General features: G+C 35.7%; 1 protein-coding gene across 1 annotated transcript; it reads right to left on the reverse strand.

The window, feature by feature from the left end:
- Positions 1-2,148: 2,148 nt before the first annotated feature.
- On the reverse strand, positions 2,149-12,435 carry LOC311073129 (uncharacterized protein). Its single transcript, XM_084098602.1, has 17 exons — positions 12,232-12,435; positions 12,019-12,145; positions 11,868-11,927; positions 11,699-11,776; positions 11,216-11,584; positions 11,034-11,135; positions 10,713-10,945; positions 10,450-10,628; positions 10,261-10,354; positions 9,805-10,155; positions 9,290-9,407; positions 8,598-8,689; positions 8,378-8,495; positions 8,123-8,227; positions 6,671-6,835; positions 4,392-4,574; positions 2,149-2,519 (listed from the first exon to the last, which is right to left on the reverse strand). The coding sequence occupies exons 1-17, from the start codon at positions 12,316-12,318 to the stop codon at positions 2,287-2,289; spliced, it is 2,694 nt and encodes an 897-aa protein (XP_083954728.1). The 5' UTR covers positions 12,319-12,435; the 3' UTR covers positions 2,149-2,286.
- Between the last annotated feature and the right edge of the window lie 1,549 nt (positions 12,436-13,984).

Genomic DNA, 13,984 nt, shown 5'->3' on the forward strand with positions numbered 1-13,984 from the left:
AGATTGGTTTTAGAGGGGTTTTGAACATTTTTTAGCTGGTCTTAGCTGGTTTTAGCTGGTCAGGCTAAAACCAGCTAGGCCAGGCTGGAAAAAAGCTAGGCCAGGCTGGGAGACCAGCCATGGCTAGCTGGATTTTTCAGCAGGGCATGCACTGAGGTCAAGGTTCAGAGGTCAATATTCCAAAGCAGGAGCCATTTCCAATCTTCATACTGGCATATATTATTCTCTAATCCTACGTCAAGGCTTTAATTTCAACATTTCATGGACACAGCTTTTTCCCAGGGATAGTTTCAGTGAAACCTTTGGAAGCCCAACCTCCAGCCTCCAACCTCACAGGCATCCCATCACAATTGTGTTTATTACAGTAGTGCACATATGCATGTACCATGTACCACACCCAATTAAAATATGCACTATTTAAGTGTTTTTGTATGAGTCATGAACTTGTCAGCATGGGGTCAACCCTATGTTCCCACATTTCTAAGAATTTTTTTTTTCTTGTTACGAAGAATTTAGAAAATTAGGCCCTATGTTTCCACAGTCTTATGTTCCCACAGCCCTATGATCCCACAGTCTCGTTTATACTGGGTTTAGGGTTAGGGTTAAAGAAAATCAACCTTGGAAATGATGGAACATAGGGCTGTGGGAACATAGACACGCTCCCGTGAGCATCTGCATTGACTTATCAAATGACTCTCTTTACTAATCAAAAAGAGAGTAATCAAATTAGGTGTCCAAATGTTACGTTCACAGGAAGTTCGCTCAACAGGCAATGTCCCTATTTGATCATCTAAGCCAGTATATGTGGGGTTTCCTCAGGCTTAACCCTAACCCTAACCTTCTCTGGTTTCCCTACAACAGTCCAAAAACATGCATCATAGTTCAATTGGAGACATAAACTGTCATTAGGTGTGAATGTGACCCCTGTTATAGACTGGCCAATCATCCAGGGTATTTCTCTACATGTGGCCCAAGATGTTGGGGAAGGCAAACCAGCCTCTGAAGTCTCATGCCTCTAAAGAGGATTAGTGGTCTGGAGAATGAGTGGATGGATTATATTGACAACTTAAAGTGATAGGTCATAAAGAAATTGTTTATTTCTTTTCTTAAACAGAGTAGATTTTTTTTCTCCCCATATTATTAAAGTCAAAGGGGGCTATCAACTGCTTGGTACGCAGAATCTTCAACATATCTTCTCTTATGTTTAACAGAAAAAAAACTCAACAACTTGAGGGTGAGTAAATGATGATAGAAGTTTCATTTTTGGGTGAATTATACTTTTAAGCAGTTTAAGAAACCTGATTTGAAGTGTAGTGTGTATATATTTGGCTAAAGGGCATTTAAGGGTGAGGAGAAAACATCATCCTGCACAAACATTCAATACAAAGCAATTTAAACTATGTGACCAGATTCACTAGAATGGATCATGTTTTAGTGTGGTTAATTTTGATTAACTTATATAATTTATAAAATAGTCTGTTGAGGGAATATATTTTTCACAATTAGATTACAGGTTTTTTTTTTTTTAGAACAGCTAAAAATAAAAATTAACATTACCCTTAGCATGGTTATAAGGAGCCACTAATGGTCTAACCTGTAAATGTATCCTTACTGGAAGAAATGCTATAGAAATCCTTTCAGATATTCTAAGAGATGACAGAAAATTTACATTTTCAATATACGGTAAGTAAATGAAGTTATTTAAGTTATTTTTTTAAAACTGATAGGGTTTTATGATTTAGAATAATATAAAATGCATCATATAACCAATGCAAACAAGTAATTGTTAACTAAGCTATTACTTTATTGTAGTTGTTATCAGCAAATAATGCATATGGATGATCCTACTAAAGGAAATTTTGCTAAAATAAATGAACAAACAGGCAAACAAAAATGTCATAATAGAGCATGCCCTGGGACTGTTTAGGCCTATTTTAAACAAAAAGAGTGAGTCAAACATTTCTTTAACTTTTTAATCCATGCAATAGTGCTTTTTGAACCAGTCTTTACTCCAGAAGTGCAATCTACAATGTTGTACATTTTTATGCAGATAAAAAAAATTAAATACATTGGAAATCTCTGGAAAATCAGAAATGTGGATCTACGCTGTCTTCGTCAGCTGATTCGTAGGAATCTGTAGACATGCTTTCATAGTTGCCAGTCATCTTTTTAATCCATGCAATAGTGCTTTTTGAACCATTCTTTACTCCAGAAGTGCAATCTAAAAATCTTGTACATTTTTAGGCAGATACAAAAAATAAAAATACATTGGAAATCTCTGGAAAATCAGAAATGTGGATCTACGCTGTCTTCGTCAGCTGATTCGTAGGAATCTGTAGACATGCTTTCATAGTCGCCACAGTCATCTTCTTCAAGGACATCCAAACTATCCCATCCAGTCACTAATCGGTGATATGCTTCCTTCACCCTTTGTTTTTCAGTCTTCAGATCATGCAGCTGCTTTCGAAGAAGACAGAGCAAGCCACAATATGCATCCTCTGACAGTCCTGATGGATAGGCTAAAAAAATAAATAAAAAATAGGCATTATAAATATAGGTAATATAGGTAACATGAAACCAGGGGTGGATCTACAGGGTGGCAGCTGCCACCCATGGGATAAAGCCTTGCCACCCATGTTGCCACCCCATTTATAAGTCAGATAATATTTCTTAAAGGTGCATTATACGATCCCGGTTGGTATAACCTCTTGTTGATATTTGAAATTATCATCAAACAAAACGGACGCTAACTAGCCCCTCCCTTCTCCTCATACTTTCCCCGAACCCCACCCCCACATCATTCTAGTCAGTTATTGACTGGAACAGTCTGTTATGTTTACTGCTTACGGGTCGAACTGTTTTTGCTCAGTTTGTTTGAGCTGCTTTTGTGGAGAATAGGCTGTCTGCAGAGACCTCGTTTCTCTACAGTGTGTTCAGGAGACAGCCAGCTAGCGGATCGTGAGATGTTGTTTGCGGTAGGTGAAAAAAAATGTTTTGGCCTAAAAGACGCCTGACATCACTGATAGCACCTTTAAGTATATTTTATGTTCATAGCCTACGTTGAAGACCAAGGAGACCCGCATCAAACAGAAATCGCCGATTTAGAATCCCCTCCCCTTCACAATGGTTTCACCCATCATCAGCACAGCAGTGACCCCTGCGAAATTTTACAGTCTGCAGTACGCAGTGTCTCCATTGACGGTATATAATAAGTGTCTCGGAAAAGAGAGGCTGATAAGCAGTTAGCAGTGAGTTTAGAGGTAAGTTTTACACCAAGTTGAAAAAGTCCATAAGCAGACAGTTAAGTAACCCTGCAACAACCACATTGTTACGTTATTTACATACGCAATACTTTCAAATTTTTCTATGATTGTCAGGTCTCTCAGATAAGGGTCTAACAACGTTAGTCTAGCTCTTTGGGTGTTAAACTAATTAACATTAAAAATAATGTTTGATTAAAAAGGTACTTTACTGAGTCTTTATGGAATTAGAGGGAAATGTTTGAACGTCATGGTTATCATTGCAACAATCCTGCATTATAATATTGTTTCAATCCAGATAACCTAAATCTACAGACCCTTTCCAAAAATTTGAATATCGTGGAAAAAGTTCATTTATTTCAGGAATAAAATGTGAAACTAATATATAGACTCATTGCATGCAAAATGAGATAGCCTATTTCAAGCCTTTTTTGTTGTAATTTTGATGAAACCTTTATTTGTTGTGATTTTGATGAAGCTTGTTAATTAATGATTACAGCTTGTGAAAACAACAAAATCGAAATGTCAGAAAATGATAATATTGCATGAAATCACACAGTAGTTACACAGTAATCTCATGCTCATTGAACCAAGTTTTGGTTAATTTGGCAGTGTGGGCAGGTGCAAGTCCTGCTGGAAAATGAACTCAGCATCTGCATAAAGCTTTTCTGCTGAAGGAAGCATAAAGCGTTCTAAATGTCCTGGAAGACGGCTGCGTTGACTGGTCATAAATCTAATCCTGATTTTGTGGTTTTCACAAGCTGTAAGCCATAATCATCAAAATTATAACAAATAAAGGCTTGGAATATCTCACTTTGCATGCAATGAGTCTATAATATTAGTTTCACATTTTAAGTTGAATTCCTGAAATAAATTAACTTTTTTTAATTTTTTGGAAAGGGTCTGTATTGATGGCTTATGTTTTATGACAAACGATAGTTTGCCTCAGGTAGATTAACAAGACGACCCTAGGTTGCATTTTGGCGAGAGTTACCTTTTAAGAAGCAACTTAGCGATGTATATCAATACACTAAATTTGACATGCCTGTCAAAATTCTTAAGTAAACTCCAATGAGAGGTAAAATATTTATAATTTAATAATCAATGATTTCTGAGAAAACAAACACTTACTCTTAGTAGTGAGGCCATCTGACAACGCATCAGTCTGATCGTTTAGATCTTTGACACGTCTGCAGATGTGATCCCAGTGTCTCTTCATCTCCTCCACAAGTATAGCCTCTTCTTCCTCAAGTCTCTGTACTTGCATCAGCTTGTCAAATACCTTTTTTTTCATGGCCAGAGAAGCATCACCAACTGAAAATGAAAATGAACTTGATATGTAACAAAAAATAAAAGGTATGATACAAGTTTTTGGACGTTTATCAATTAAATAAATTGTTTACATAAATTAAAAGATTTAATCACGTCAATATAAACATTTCTTGATAATCTACTCACCCCAATGCCAACCAAAATGTTCATTGCTCGATTTCTTAAGTTTTTTTAATAAAACATTTCAGGATTTTTCTCCCCATGATGGACTTCAACTAACCAGGGAAAACACAGACCAACTTCTGGCAAATGTAGATTTGCTCTGCAAGTTAGTCTGGCCAAGAGTCCATTTAAGCTCATTTCTAATCTTTCCAAATCTTGGCAATAATCTCAAAAGTTGAGGTGGCTTTACACAATGATGATCGCTCTGATTGGTTTTAGGTCTATCCAATTACCCCCAGCGACATCCGTTGGTGAAGCGCAACAACTTTGAAATGCGTTATTATATTAAAATTGCAAACACATGAGGACAGTCTCAATGAAAGACCCACGACTGACAGAGGAACGTGCTATTACATTTCTCTCCTAAATGGTAGGAGATTAAATTAGATTTAATGGAGCATTTTAACTGTGACAAGATGATTGACAGGGCAGTTTATGTGACAGGATGTATATGAAAGATCCGTCCAATAAAGATAACAAAGTAGTATGTCCCAAAGCTTGCCTACTCTTCTGCTACACATTCAAAAGTAAATACCTTTTATTCACAAAAAGAGTAAGTAGGCAAATTGGGACGCAGCATATGGCTTTACACAATGACGATCGCTCCGATTGGTTTTTGGTCTATTCAATTGCGCCCAGAGGCATTTGAGCAACGTCTGTTTGTGTTCTTTGAAAATGAGTTGTTAATGAAGCTTTTCCAGACCCTATCTCAGTTACGACTGAGAAGGGTCTGGTTTTAACCAGGCTAGACTTCAACCACAACCAACATATTGAAGTCTAAATCAATGCAGTTTCAAAGGGCTCTACACAATAGGGTCTTTATCTAGCATTTATATACTCTTTAACCACAGTTGTTCATCTTGTGATGGTCTGCCAGGCATCCGGTTCAAAAAGGCAGGGAAGGGGCGAAAAATTCCATCTCATTCTCCTCCAAATTCAAAATTGTTGTCGGACATCTTTGATTTAGTTTATTATTACCATTTAAAAAAAAAAAAACTCTTGTGACATTTCCAACATGCCGACGTAATTTCCGGCACATCGCAGACCAGCACAAGATGAACAATTGTAGTTCAAGTATATCAATGTATATATATATTTTTTAGAAAATGACCAATCGTTTAGCTAGATAAGACCCTATTCCTCAGCTGAGATTAGGGCTGGGCGATATGGACCACAACACTTCTAATATACATGCATTTGAAAAGCAGATTTCTCAAAATTTTCTCGGTTTGCTTTCAGCTTAGACATAACCAACTTTATGTAAACCTTGTGTGTATTTGAGAGTATTAGCAAAATAAGACTCGAAAGATAACTTAGTCCAATAGTAACCAGGCGCTGTTAAATAGGCTTCAGTGCATGTGCGCTTCAGGTGTTCGTGCTCAGTAAAGCGCATGTTAGAACAGCCCATCAGCAGTGAATGACACGTTTAACTGGGAAGGCTTTAAAGCACATGGAAATAATGAACTTTTGTGAACTCACTAAACTGCAGTGTCCCGTTCCTCTGCGTTAACATTCGATGCAAGTATGTGTCGCGCTGTACCCTAGGCTGTTGAGATGCACTCTACATAAGCAGTCAGCAGCTTGCTTGGAGCAATGATCACAGTGCAAATTTGAACTATATCGAGATATATGCGATATGGTCGAATTTTGTATCGTATTTTAAAATATATCGATATATTTTATATATCGATATATTGACCAGCCCTATAGCTGATATTCTACAAAGCCCTTTGAAACTGCATTGATTTTGACATCAACATATTGGTTGCAGTTGAAGTCCATTGTGTTGAAAAAATCCTGAAATGTTTTCCTAAAAAAAAAAATATATATTTTACACTGAAGAAAGAGAGACATTGACATATTGGATGGCACTGAAGGGAGTAAATTATCAGGAAACTAATCATTTATGGTCATACCCATTTCCCATGGCCAGATAGGCGTTTCTGCAGCAAGCAAGTCATCTGCAGAATTCAAAGCTTTGGTACTTGTTGGAAGAGAATTGTACTTGGATATTGCATCGGATAACTTCTTCTTCTCTTCGACAATCCTCCGTCGGACTTTGTGCCGCTGCTTGTTGCGATCTGGGTTATATAAAAAAAGGTGATTAAAACAGCCCATTTAAAAGAATTTAGGATTATCCAAATAAGAAACAACAGATTAGGGGTATGACGAGACACCTATCTCACGAGATGAGACGCAATGGGTTCACAAGAACGAGGAAAGATTTTTGCACAATATTTTATTCAAATCCTCAATGGTCAGGCCAAATCATGACTTGAAAAATTTGAATTGTTTTACTGATAATCTTCTAATGAATGTCATTTCAGTACTACTTCATTGGAGTATGAATTATCAAATGCTTACAGACAATTATATACAAGCACTTTAAAAGGTTTTGCCAAACTCAACTGACTGGTTTTTCTCCTATATTATTTAAGTCTCTTCAGACCTTACTGTACATGAAAACATAAAAATAAAAACAGCATAACTAATAATAAAAATAAAATTTTCTTAGTCTTATTAAAGGAATAGTTCACCTCAAAATCAAAAACTGTGTCATCATTTACTCACCCTCAAGTTGTTTTAAACCTGTATGAATTTCTTTCTTCTGCTGAACACAAAGAAAGATATTTTGAAGAATGCCGGTAACCAGACAGTTCATGGACCCCATTGACTTCCATAGTAGGAAAAAAAATACTATGGGAAGTCAATGGGACCCAAGTTACCAACATTATTCAAAATATCGTTGTGTTCAGCAGAAGAAAAATTCATACAGGTTTGAAACAACTTGAGGGTCAGTAAATGATGACACAATTTAAAAAAAAAAAATTTCAACTATAATCCAAGTACTCTCTCAGTTTTGAAGTGCAAACAAACCAAAAACAGAGACCAGAGTCACAGTACAGAGATATAAGTTTGATATTAGGTTATTGTATGCAGCTTAAATTGCACACATTAGAAAGAGCTCTTGTTTTATTTTCACTTTCAAATTCACGATTGCACGTACTATGTACCCGGAGCAGCGGTGCTGAACACGACGTGTTCTACAATACAATACATGCAGGCTCTTTTATGCAACAAATCCGTCGCAATCTTCACGCAATCAGTGAAATGTGATTCCTGTTACACTATTAGCAACTGCAACTCATGTTGGATGAGCAGAGCAGACTTTACAATAGTTTACAATGGTTATATTTATTTTTTTAACAGCAAAACATCAGTGGAGGCATGTAATGGGAATGTAACTGTGACATTCTATGCTAATTTCATCTTGTCACATTTTAGTCTTGTCACATTTTAGTCAAGCAAGATATTGTAGCAAGAGATCTCGACACACCCCTACAGCATATATAGAGCATTTTATTTACCTGTTAGCCGATACAAATCTCTCTTTTTCTGCTGAATGCCTAAATACAACCCTTCAATCTGATGCTGCAACCCCACTGGATCGTCGGTTCTACTGCCATCGGGAACTGTTTAAAATAGCATATCAGATTACTGAATCAGGACATTAAGCAAGAAAAGTATTTTAAGATTTTACTTCAAATAAATTATTAAAAACTATGATATTTACTTAATATAAAAACTGTAAAAATATGAAAAACAAAAAATTGAGAATGCACCTTGAGTTGCCCATTGCTTAACATCGCACACCCATTGCTGCAGCTCTATTTTGGACTTAGCCAGGACTGCCTGAACCGCCTCGACATCTTCCTTGGCTTCCTTCATCTTTTGCCCAGTCTTAAACATAGATGAGATTAAACATTTAACTGAATATGACTGTTTAAAAATAAATTAATAGTAAATGTATGGCTTAAAACAACTGTTTTAAATGCGTGGTACCTTGATATACCGCTTAGACAAGTAAATGTGAAGGTTCTTCCTCTTTCTCTCATTCCATCCTTTAGCATGAAGGGTGATCATGTCCACTCGTGCTAAACAAAAACAAAAAACAAACACACACAAACATATATACATACATATATATATATATATATATATATATATATATATATATATATATATATATATATTTTTTTTTTTTTTTTTTTTTTTAAATGTCTATTCACTGCACATTGATATTCCAAGATTAAAGGAATTGTCCATTTCAAAATTAAAATTCTGTCAAGATTCACCCTCAATTTGTATGGAAGTTGTTCACCCTCAATTTTTTATACAAGAGAACACAACATATATTTTGAAGAATGTTGGTAACCACGCAGGTGATGGACCCGATTGACTTCCATAGTAGGAAAAAAAATACTATGGAAGTCAACAGGGTCAATCAATGATGAAAAAAATATTATTTTGAATGAACTATGTGATTTACGAAAAGCTAAACAACTAATATGAGCACAAATATAAATTTAAATAATAATAATTAACTGAACAATTCCAATAGGGTCCTCACACCATTGCTGCTCAGGCCCTAAATCAGGCATCATTTTCATTTTTAAATTTGATTATGAAATTTTAGATTATTTTGTCTAAATCTATGGACTACAAAAATACAAGGCTGTGTACATGACACTTACCAGCCTTACTCATATATTTTGTTGTAAGAGCAACACGTGATAAAAAACTGTTAACTTGCTCCACTTCTTCACCAATAGTAGTGCCTGCTCCCGTTTGATTTTTACCACTCCACTGAACCTATAAAACAAACCGGCACAATTTTACAGACAAATCAAGTTTAAAGTGAAAATGAGTATGCAGAAAAAGATATTTATATATAAATATAACAAATTATAATTGTTACCTTTAACAATAATAATTAAGACCTTTAACAATTTCATGTTATTTAAAACAATCGATCAACGATTACCTTTACACAACTGCGGGTAAAAAAAAAAAAAAAATCCTGTACACGGTCAATACTTGCACAACTGTTATTAAAGTTTAGATCCCATGACCATCATGAATGTAGGTATATTACTGTGATGAAGGTCATGGGACCAAAACGTTGTTAATGGGCTATTTTGATACATGTGCAAGTACTGATAATGTGCAGGATTTTTTTTTTTTTTTATGTCATTTAAAACAGAGTTACCTCACAGCTAGTAGAGTGTCCCTTTGCGTGCATAACAGAAAGAAAAGGCTTCATCTCTGTTAACGGCTGCAGACGTGGAACTGCCTGTGCAACTTTTTGCAAATAGGGCCAATATCGGCACATAATGTCTGTGCAGAAGAATCTGCAGTTTGTTTTTGTAGCCACTTCATTTTGCAAAAACATTGGATAGGCAAATATTTCCCCCCTCTTCATGTTGAGTCCTTTAAGCAAAATGTTGTGTCTGCACACTGCCACCTCCAACCCTTCCTCATCCAATTTATTGCTTGACTTTTTTGAGGTCTCCCTGGCAGCAGACCATGTTGACTGTCCACATGTGCCTCTCCCTTTTACCTGCAAGACAGTAATAATCATAATAATAAACAACATTATCAGTAAAGATGTATAACATGTATACAGTTAAACAACAAAAATACTAATAAAATGATGGAAACATACAGGGTTGGTGTTTTGCTGAATGAAATCAACAAATGCTGCCACATCTTCATCCTTGGCAATGAAAATACCTTCGTAGAAAGGCTGCTCCTCTACTCTATGTTAATTACAGTGGAACAAATTGGATTAGAGGGCCAATATACACTAAACATGTATAGAAATATTCCTTTAATATATTAGTTATGCTATTACTCTTTGGCTTTGTTAAACCGGTATAGTTTACGGTTTCCATCTGCAGACACAGCAACTGCATCTGGGACACATGCAGGGCACAAGAAATGATCGACTCCACTGAGCTTCTCTTTCTCATGACGACAATAAGTCCATTCCAAAAATGCTTTTTGGAATGTTTTGCCACAAATAGTATCAATCTAGCAGTGAAAAAAAAAAAATTTAATTAATTGGGGATAAGGAAAAGTTCATTAACAAAATTAATTGTAATTTTTTTAAAGTACCCGTCCAAATGTCCGTGACCTATTCTCTAACATGTTCACAAAGGCTTGTCTTGAGAGGCCTGGTGCAGTGACTTTGAACTGCTCAAAAGATGTAAATAGGTCAATCTGATATATAGTTTGAAATGCAGAAGAGCCTGGCCAGTAACCACTTTGGATAAGGTCCTGCAGCTCAGGTGTCCATGTTTTGTGGCATGTAATGCAGCGCCAAACAGGCAAAGAGAGGTCATAGCGACCTACAATACAGTCCAAATAAGTTAGTGACAAGCCTGAATATCAAAAATTTTGGATTGAGTAAATACTTTGGTTTTAAAGAGTACATACCATTTATGTTGATGAGATGTACTAATCGGCCAGCACTTACAGACATGTTTTGAGCCACACAACTGCAAATGTTTTGCGGTTGTTGGATGGGTAACAAACATGCTAAAGAAAAGAAAAAAAAGAACATAACTAACATATGACTTAGATTTTTAGACAACACATCTTAAAAATGTTTTACTTACCTTGCTCACATAATGTGTGTTGGCCATTGATGTTCTTTATGACATTTGATGGAGGAATAGGTTTAAAAAAAAAATCTAAAAAACACTCCCTGTTATGCAAAACAAGGTATTGGTGGGTTGACACATCACAGTTGTCGCAGTAATGTGGTTTTGGCAAACAGTCCTTGCACCTTATCACTGCTGCATTCACTCTGCAGTGATCACAAGATACGGAAAATACCCTGTCCGAGGCAAGCGAGCAGTCCAAGAGCTTTTGTCTTGCTTCCATCCAATGGTTTTCAGACACTATTTTTCTTACTGTCCAGTTGTGAGATGCAGACATACTTTTCTCTGAGATAAGTGCATCATGGAGCTGATGTAACTGTATATCTTAAAAGCCAAAAGTCATATAAAAAACAAAGTCATTATCTATTATAATTTATCAAAACACAGATAATGGTTTAAAAAAAAATCTTGACAAGATGGAAGACTTTTGTTACTTACCAATAGCACACTGTGCATTGATGCGTGTATCTGAACAATCCTCATTCATAGACTCAGAGTCAGCAGCACTTGAATTTACTAGAATATATATTTTTTTAAATCAGTAAACCCATTATTGTGTTTTTTATTGGCTCTTTTATAAACTACTAAATTGACACAATCGGCTTACCAGGATCAATCAAAGTTTGGTTGCTTGTTGATGCATGGACCACTGAAGCTCTGGATTTACCTGTAACGTACCAGTGTAAAAGTGATAAGCCTCTATACGATTTTTGAAAACAGAAACATTAAGAGAAAATAAACATGATATTATCACTTACCTCCTTTTCCTTGTTTGGCTTCTCTTTTTGTATACACCAAATGACCACTTTTGTCTCTTTTTTTCCATCTGATCCTTGGAACGTCTTTCTTTTTTTTTTTAGGTCGTGATTTAAGAGCAGTATCCTCCTAGCCATAATGATATATGTTATCAGAATAAAATGCTACAAAACGAACAGTATCAATACTTACAGACATTTCAAGAGACAATTTACTTCCTGCAACTCCTGCAAATCAGACATTATTTCATCGATGTCGAGTTCAAATTCTGCAGATGGATCAGAGAAATCATTGGTGGCCATTATTACAGAATGGTTTTCAGGTTTACAGATGGTTATTTACAGGTATAGGCCTGTAAATTCACAGCCAGGCCGCGGGTCGTCTTCTTTTTTTAAATTGCAGTTGTCAAACAACTTTTAAGTGTGCATTACCGCCACCTTCTGATATGGAGTGTGGATCACATTCGCCGTTGCTCACTACTCTATAAATAAATAAATAAATATATAACCCCATAAATATCTAAAGCATTTACGATGCTGATCGTAGCCTGATCAGTCTGTGAATGTTCAATGTAAGACTATTTATATTTGCTTACATTCACTGATAACAAAAATAATAAAACGTTATCAATTAGCCTAAATGTGATTAGTCCCCTCTATATGTAGCCTATATGTTAAATTCAAAAGAATATGTATGTATATAATATAGATATGATTATGGGGTCAACGTACTATTTTTTTTTACCAGGGTTAATTGAAGCTCAGCTGGGTGTCCTCATGCTTACTAACGTTAACTTGCTGTAGTACGTTTCACGGAGTAGTCTACATAAAACAATCACCTGACTGAAACGTAGCCTTGACTACATATCGTAAGGTTCTGGCAAAACTTGTTAAAGCGAGTGATTATGTACATTCACTGAATGAATATTATGAAAATAAAATATATATTTCTCGCTAGAAATGTAATCAAAACTTATTTTTATCCAGAATCTAACTCAAAATATTGATTTTTTTTTCACCAAAAATGATAGAAATGTCCGCCATGTTATTTTGTTCTCGCGACCGGAATCTTGAAAGTCACGTGACTTGGACATAGTGCCTCTAGTGGACGTTTCACCCAGAAAGTGCAGGGAAATGTACTTTCAGGTACGTATTTCAGGGTTTGCAAAAAAGTACATAGTGCCTCTAGTGGACGTTTCACCCAGAAAGTGCAGGGAAATGTACTTTCAGGTACGTATTTCAGGGTTTGCAAAAAAGTACATAGTGCCTCTAGTGGACGTTTCACCCAGAAAGTGCAGGGAAATGTACTTTCAGGTACGTATTTCAGGGTTTGCAAAAAAGTACCCAGAGTAACGTATTTCCAATGAGCCTGGGTTGTATATATCCTGTGAATGATTAGATGATTCTACCCTTTCGGGTTGGCTCTTCATTAGTAACTACAGCATGGAATCATGATAACTAGTAATGACTCAAGTGTTAATGCATACTTTTATAGGACTTACAAATTATTTGGATCCGTATTCTAAAGTGAAGATCATGTTAACTAACTAGTAATGACTCAAGTGTTACTACATACCTCTATAGGAACTACTAATTATTTAGATCCGTATTCTAAAGTGAAGATCATGTTAACTAACTAGTAATGACTCAAGTGTTACTACATACCCCTATAGGAACTACTAATTATTTGGATCCGTATTCTAAAGTGAAGATCATGTTAACTAACTAGTAATGACTCAAGTGTTACTACATACCTCTATAGGAACTACTAATTATTTGGATCCGTATTCTAAAGTGAAGATCATGTTAACTAACTAGTAATGACTCAAGTGTTACTACATACCTCTATAGGAACTACTAATTATTTGGATCCGTATTCTAAAGTGAAGATCATGTTGACTAACTAGTAATGGCTCAAGTGTTAATGCATACTTATAAAGAAATTTTCTAAAAGTATAGTATTTAAAAG

The sequence above is a fragment of the Abramis brama genome, assembly GCF_963993115.1.
Source record: "Abramis brama genome assembly, chromosome: 22".
In the NCBI taxonomy this organism is placed as follows: Eukaryota; Metazoa; Chordata; class Actinopteri; order Cypriniformes; family Leuciscidae; genus Abramis; species Abramis brama.

Coding starts and splice junctions, on each gene's coding strand:
- LOC311073129 (XM_084098602.1), bottom strand. CDS start 12,318: ATGGCCACCAATGATTTCTCTGATCCATCTGCAGAATTTGAACTCGAC. Junction 12,146..12,231: donor ATTTGCAGGAGTTGCAGGAA/GTAAATTGTCTC, acceptor CATTATGGCTAG/GAGGATACTGCTCTTAAATC. Junction 11,928..12,018: donor AGCCAAACAAGGAAAAGGAG/GTAAGTGATAAT, acceptor GGTACGTTACAG/GTAAATCCAGAGCTTCAGTG.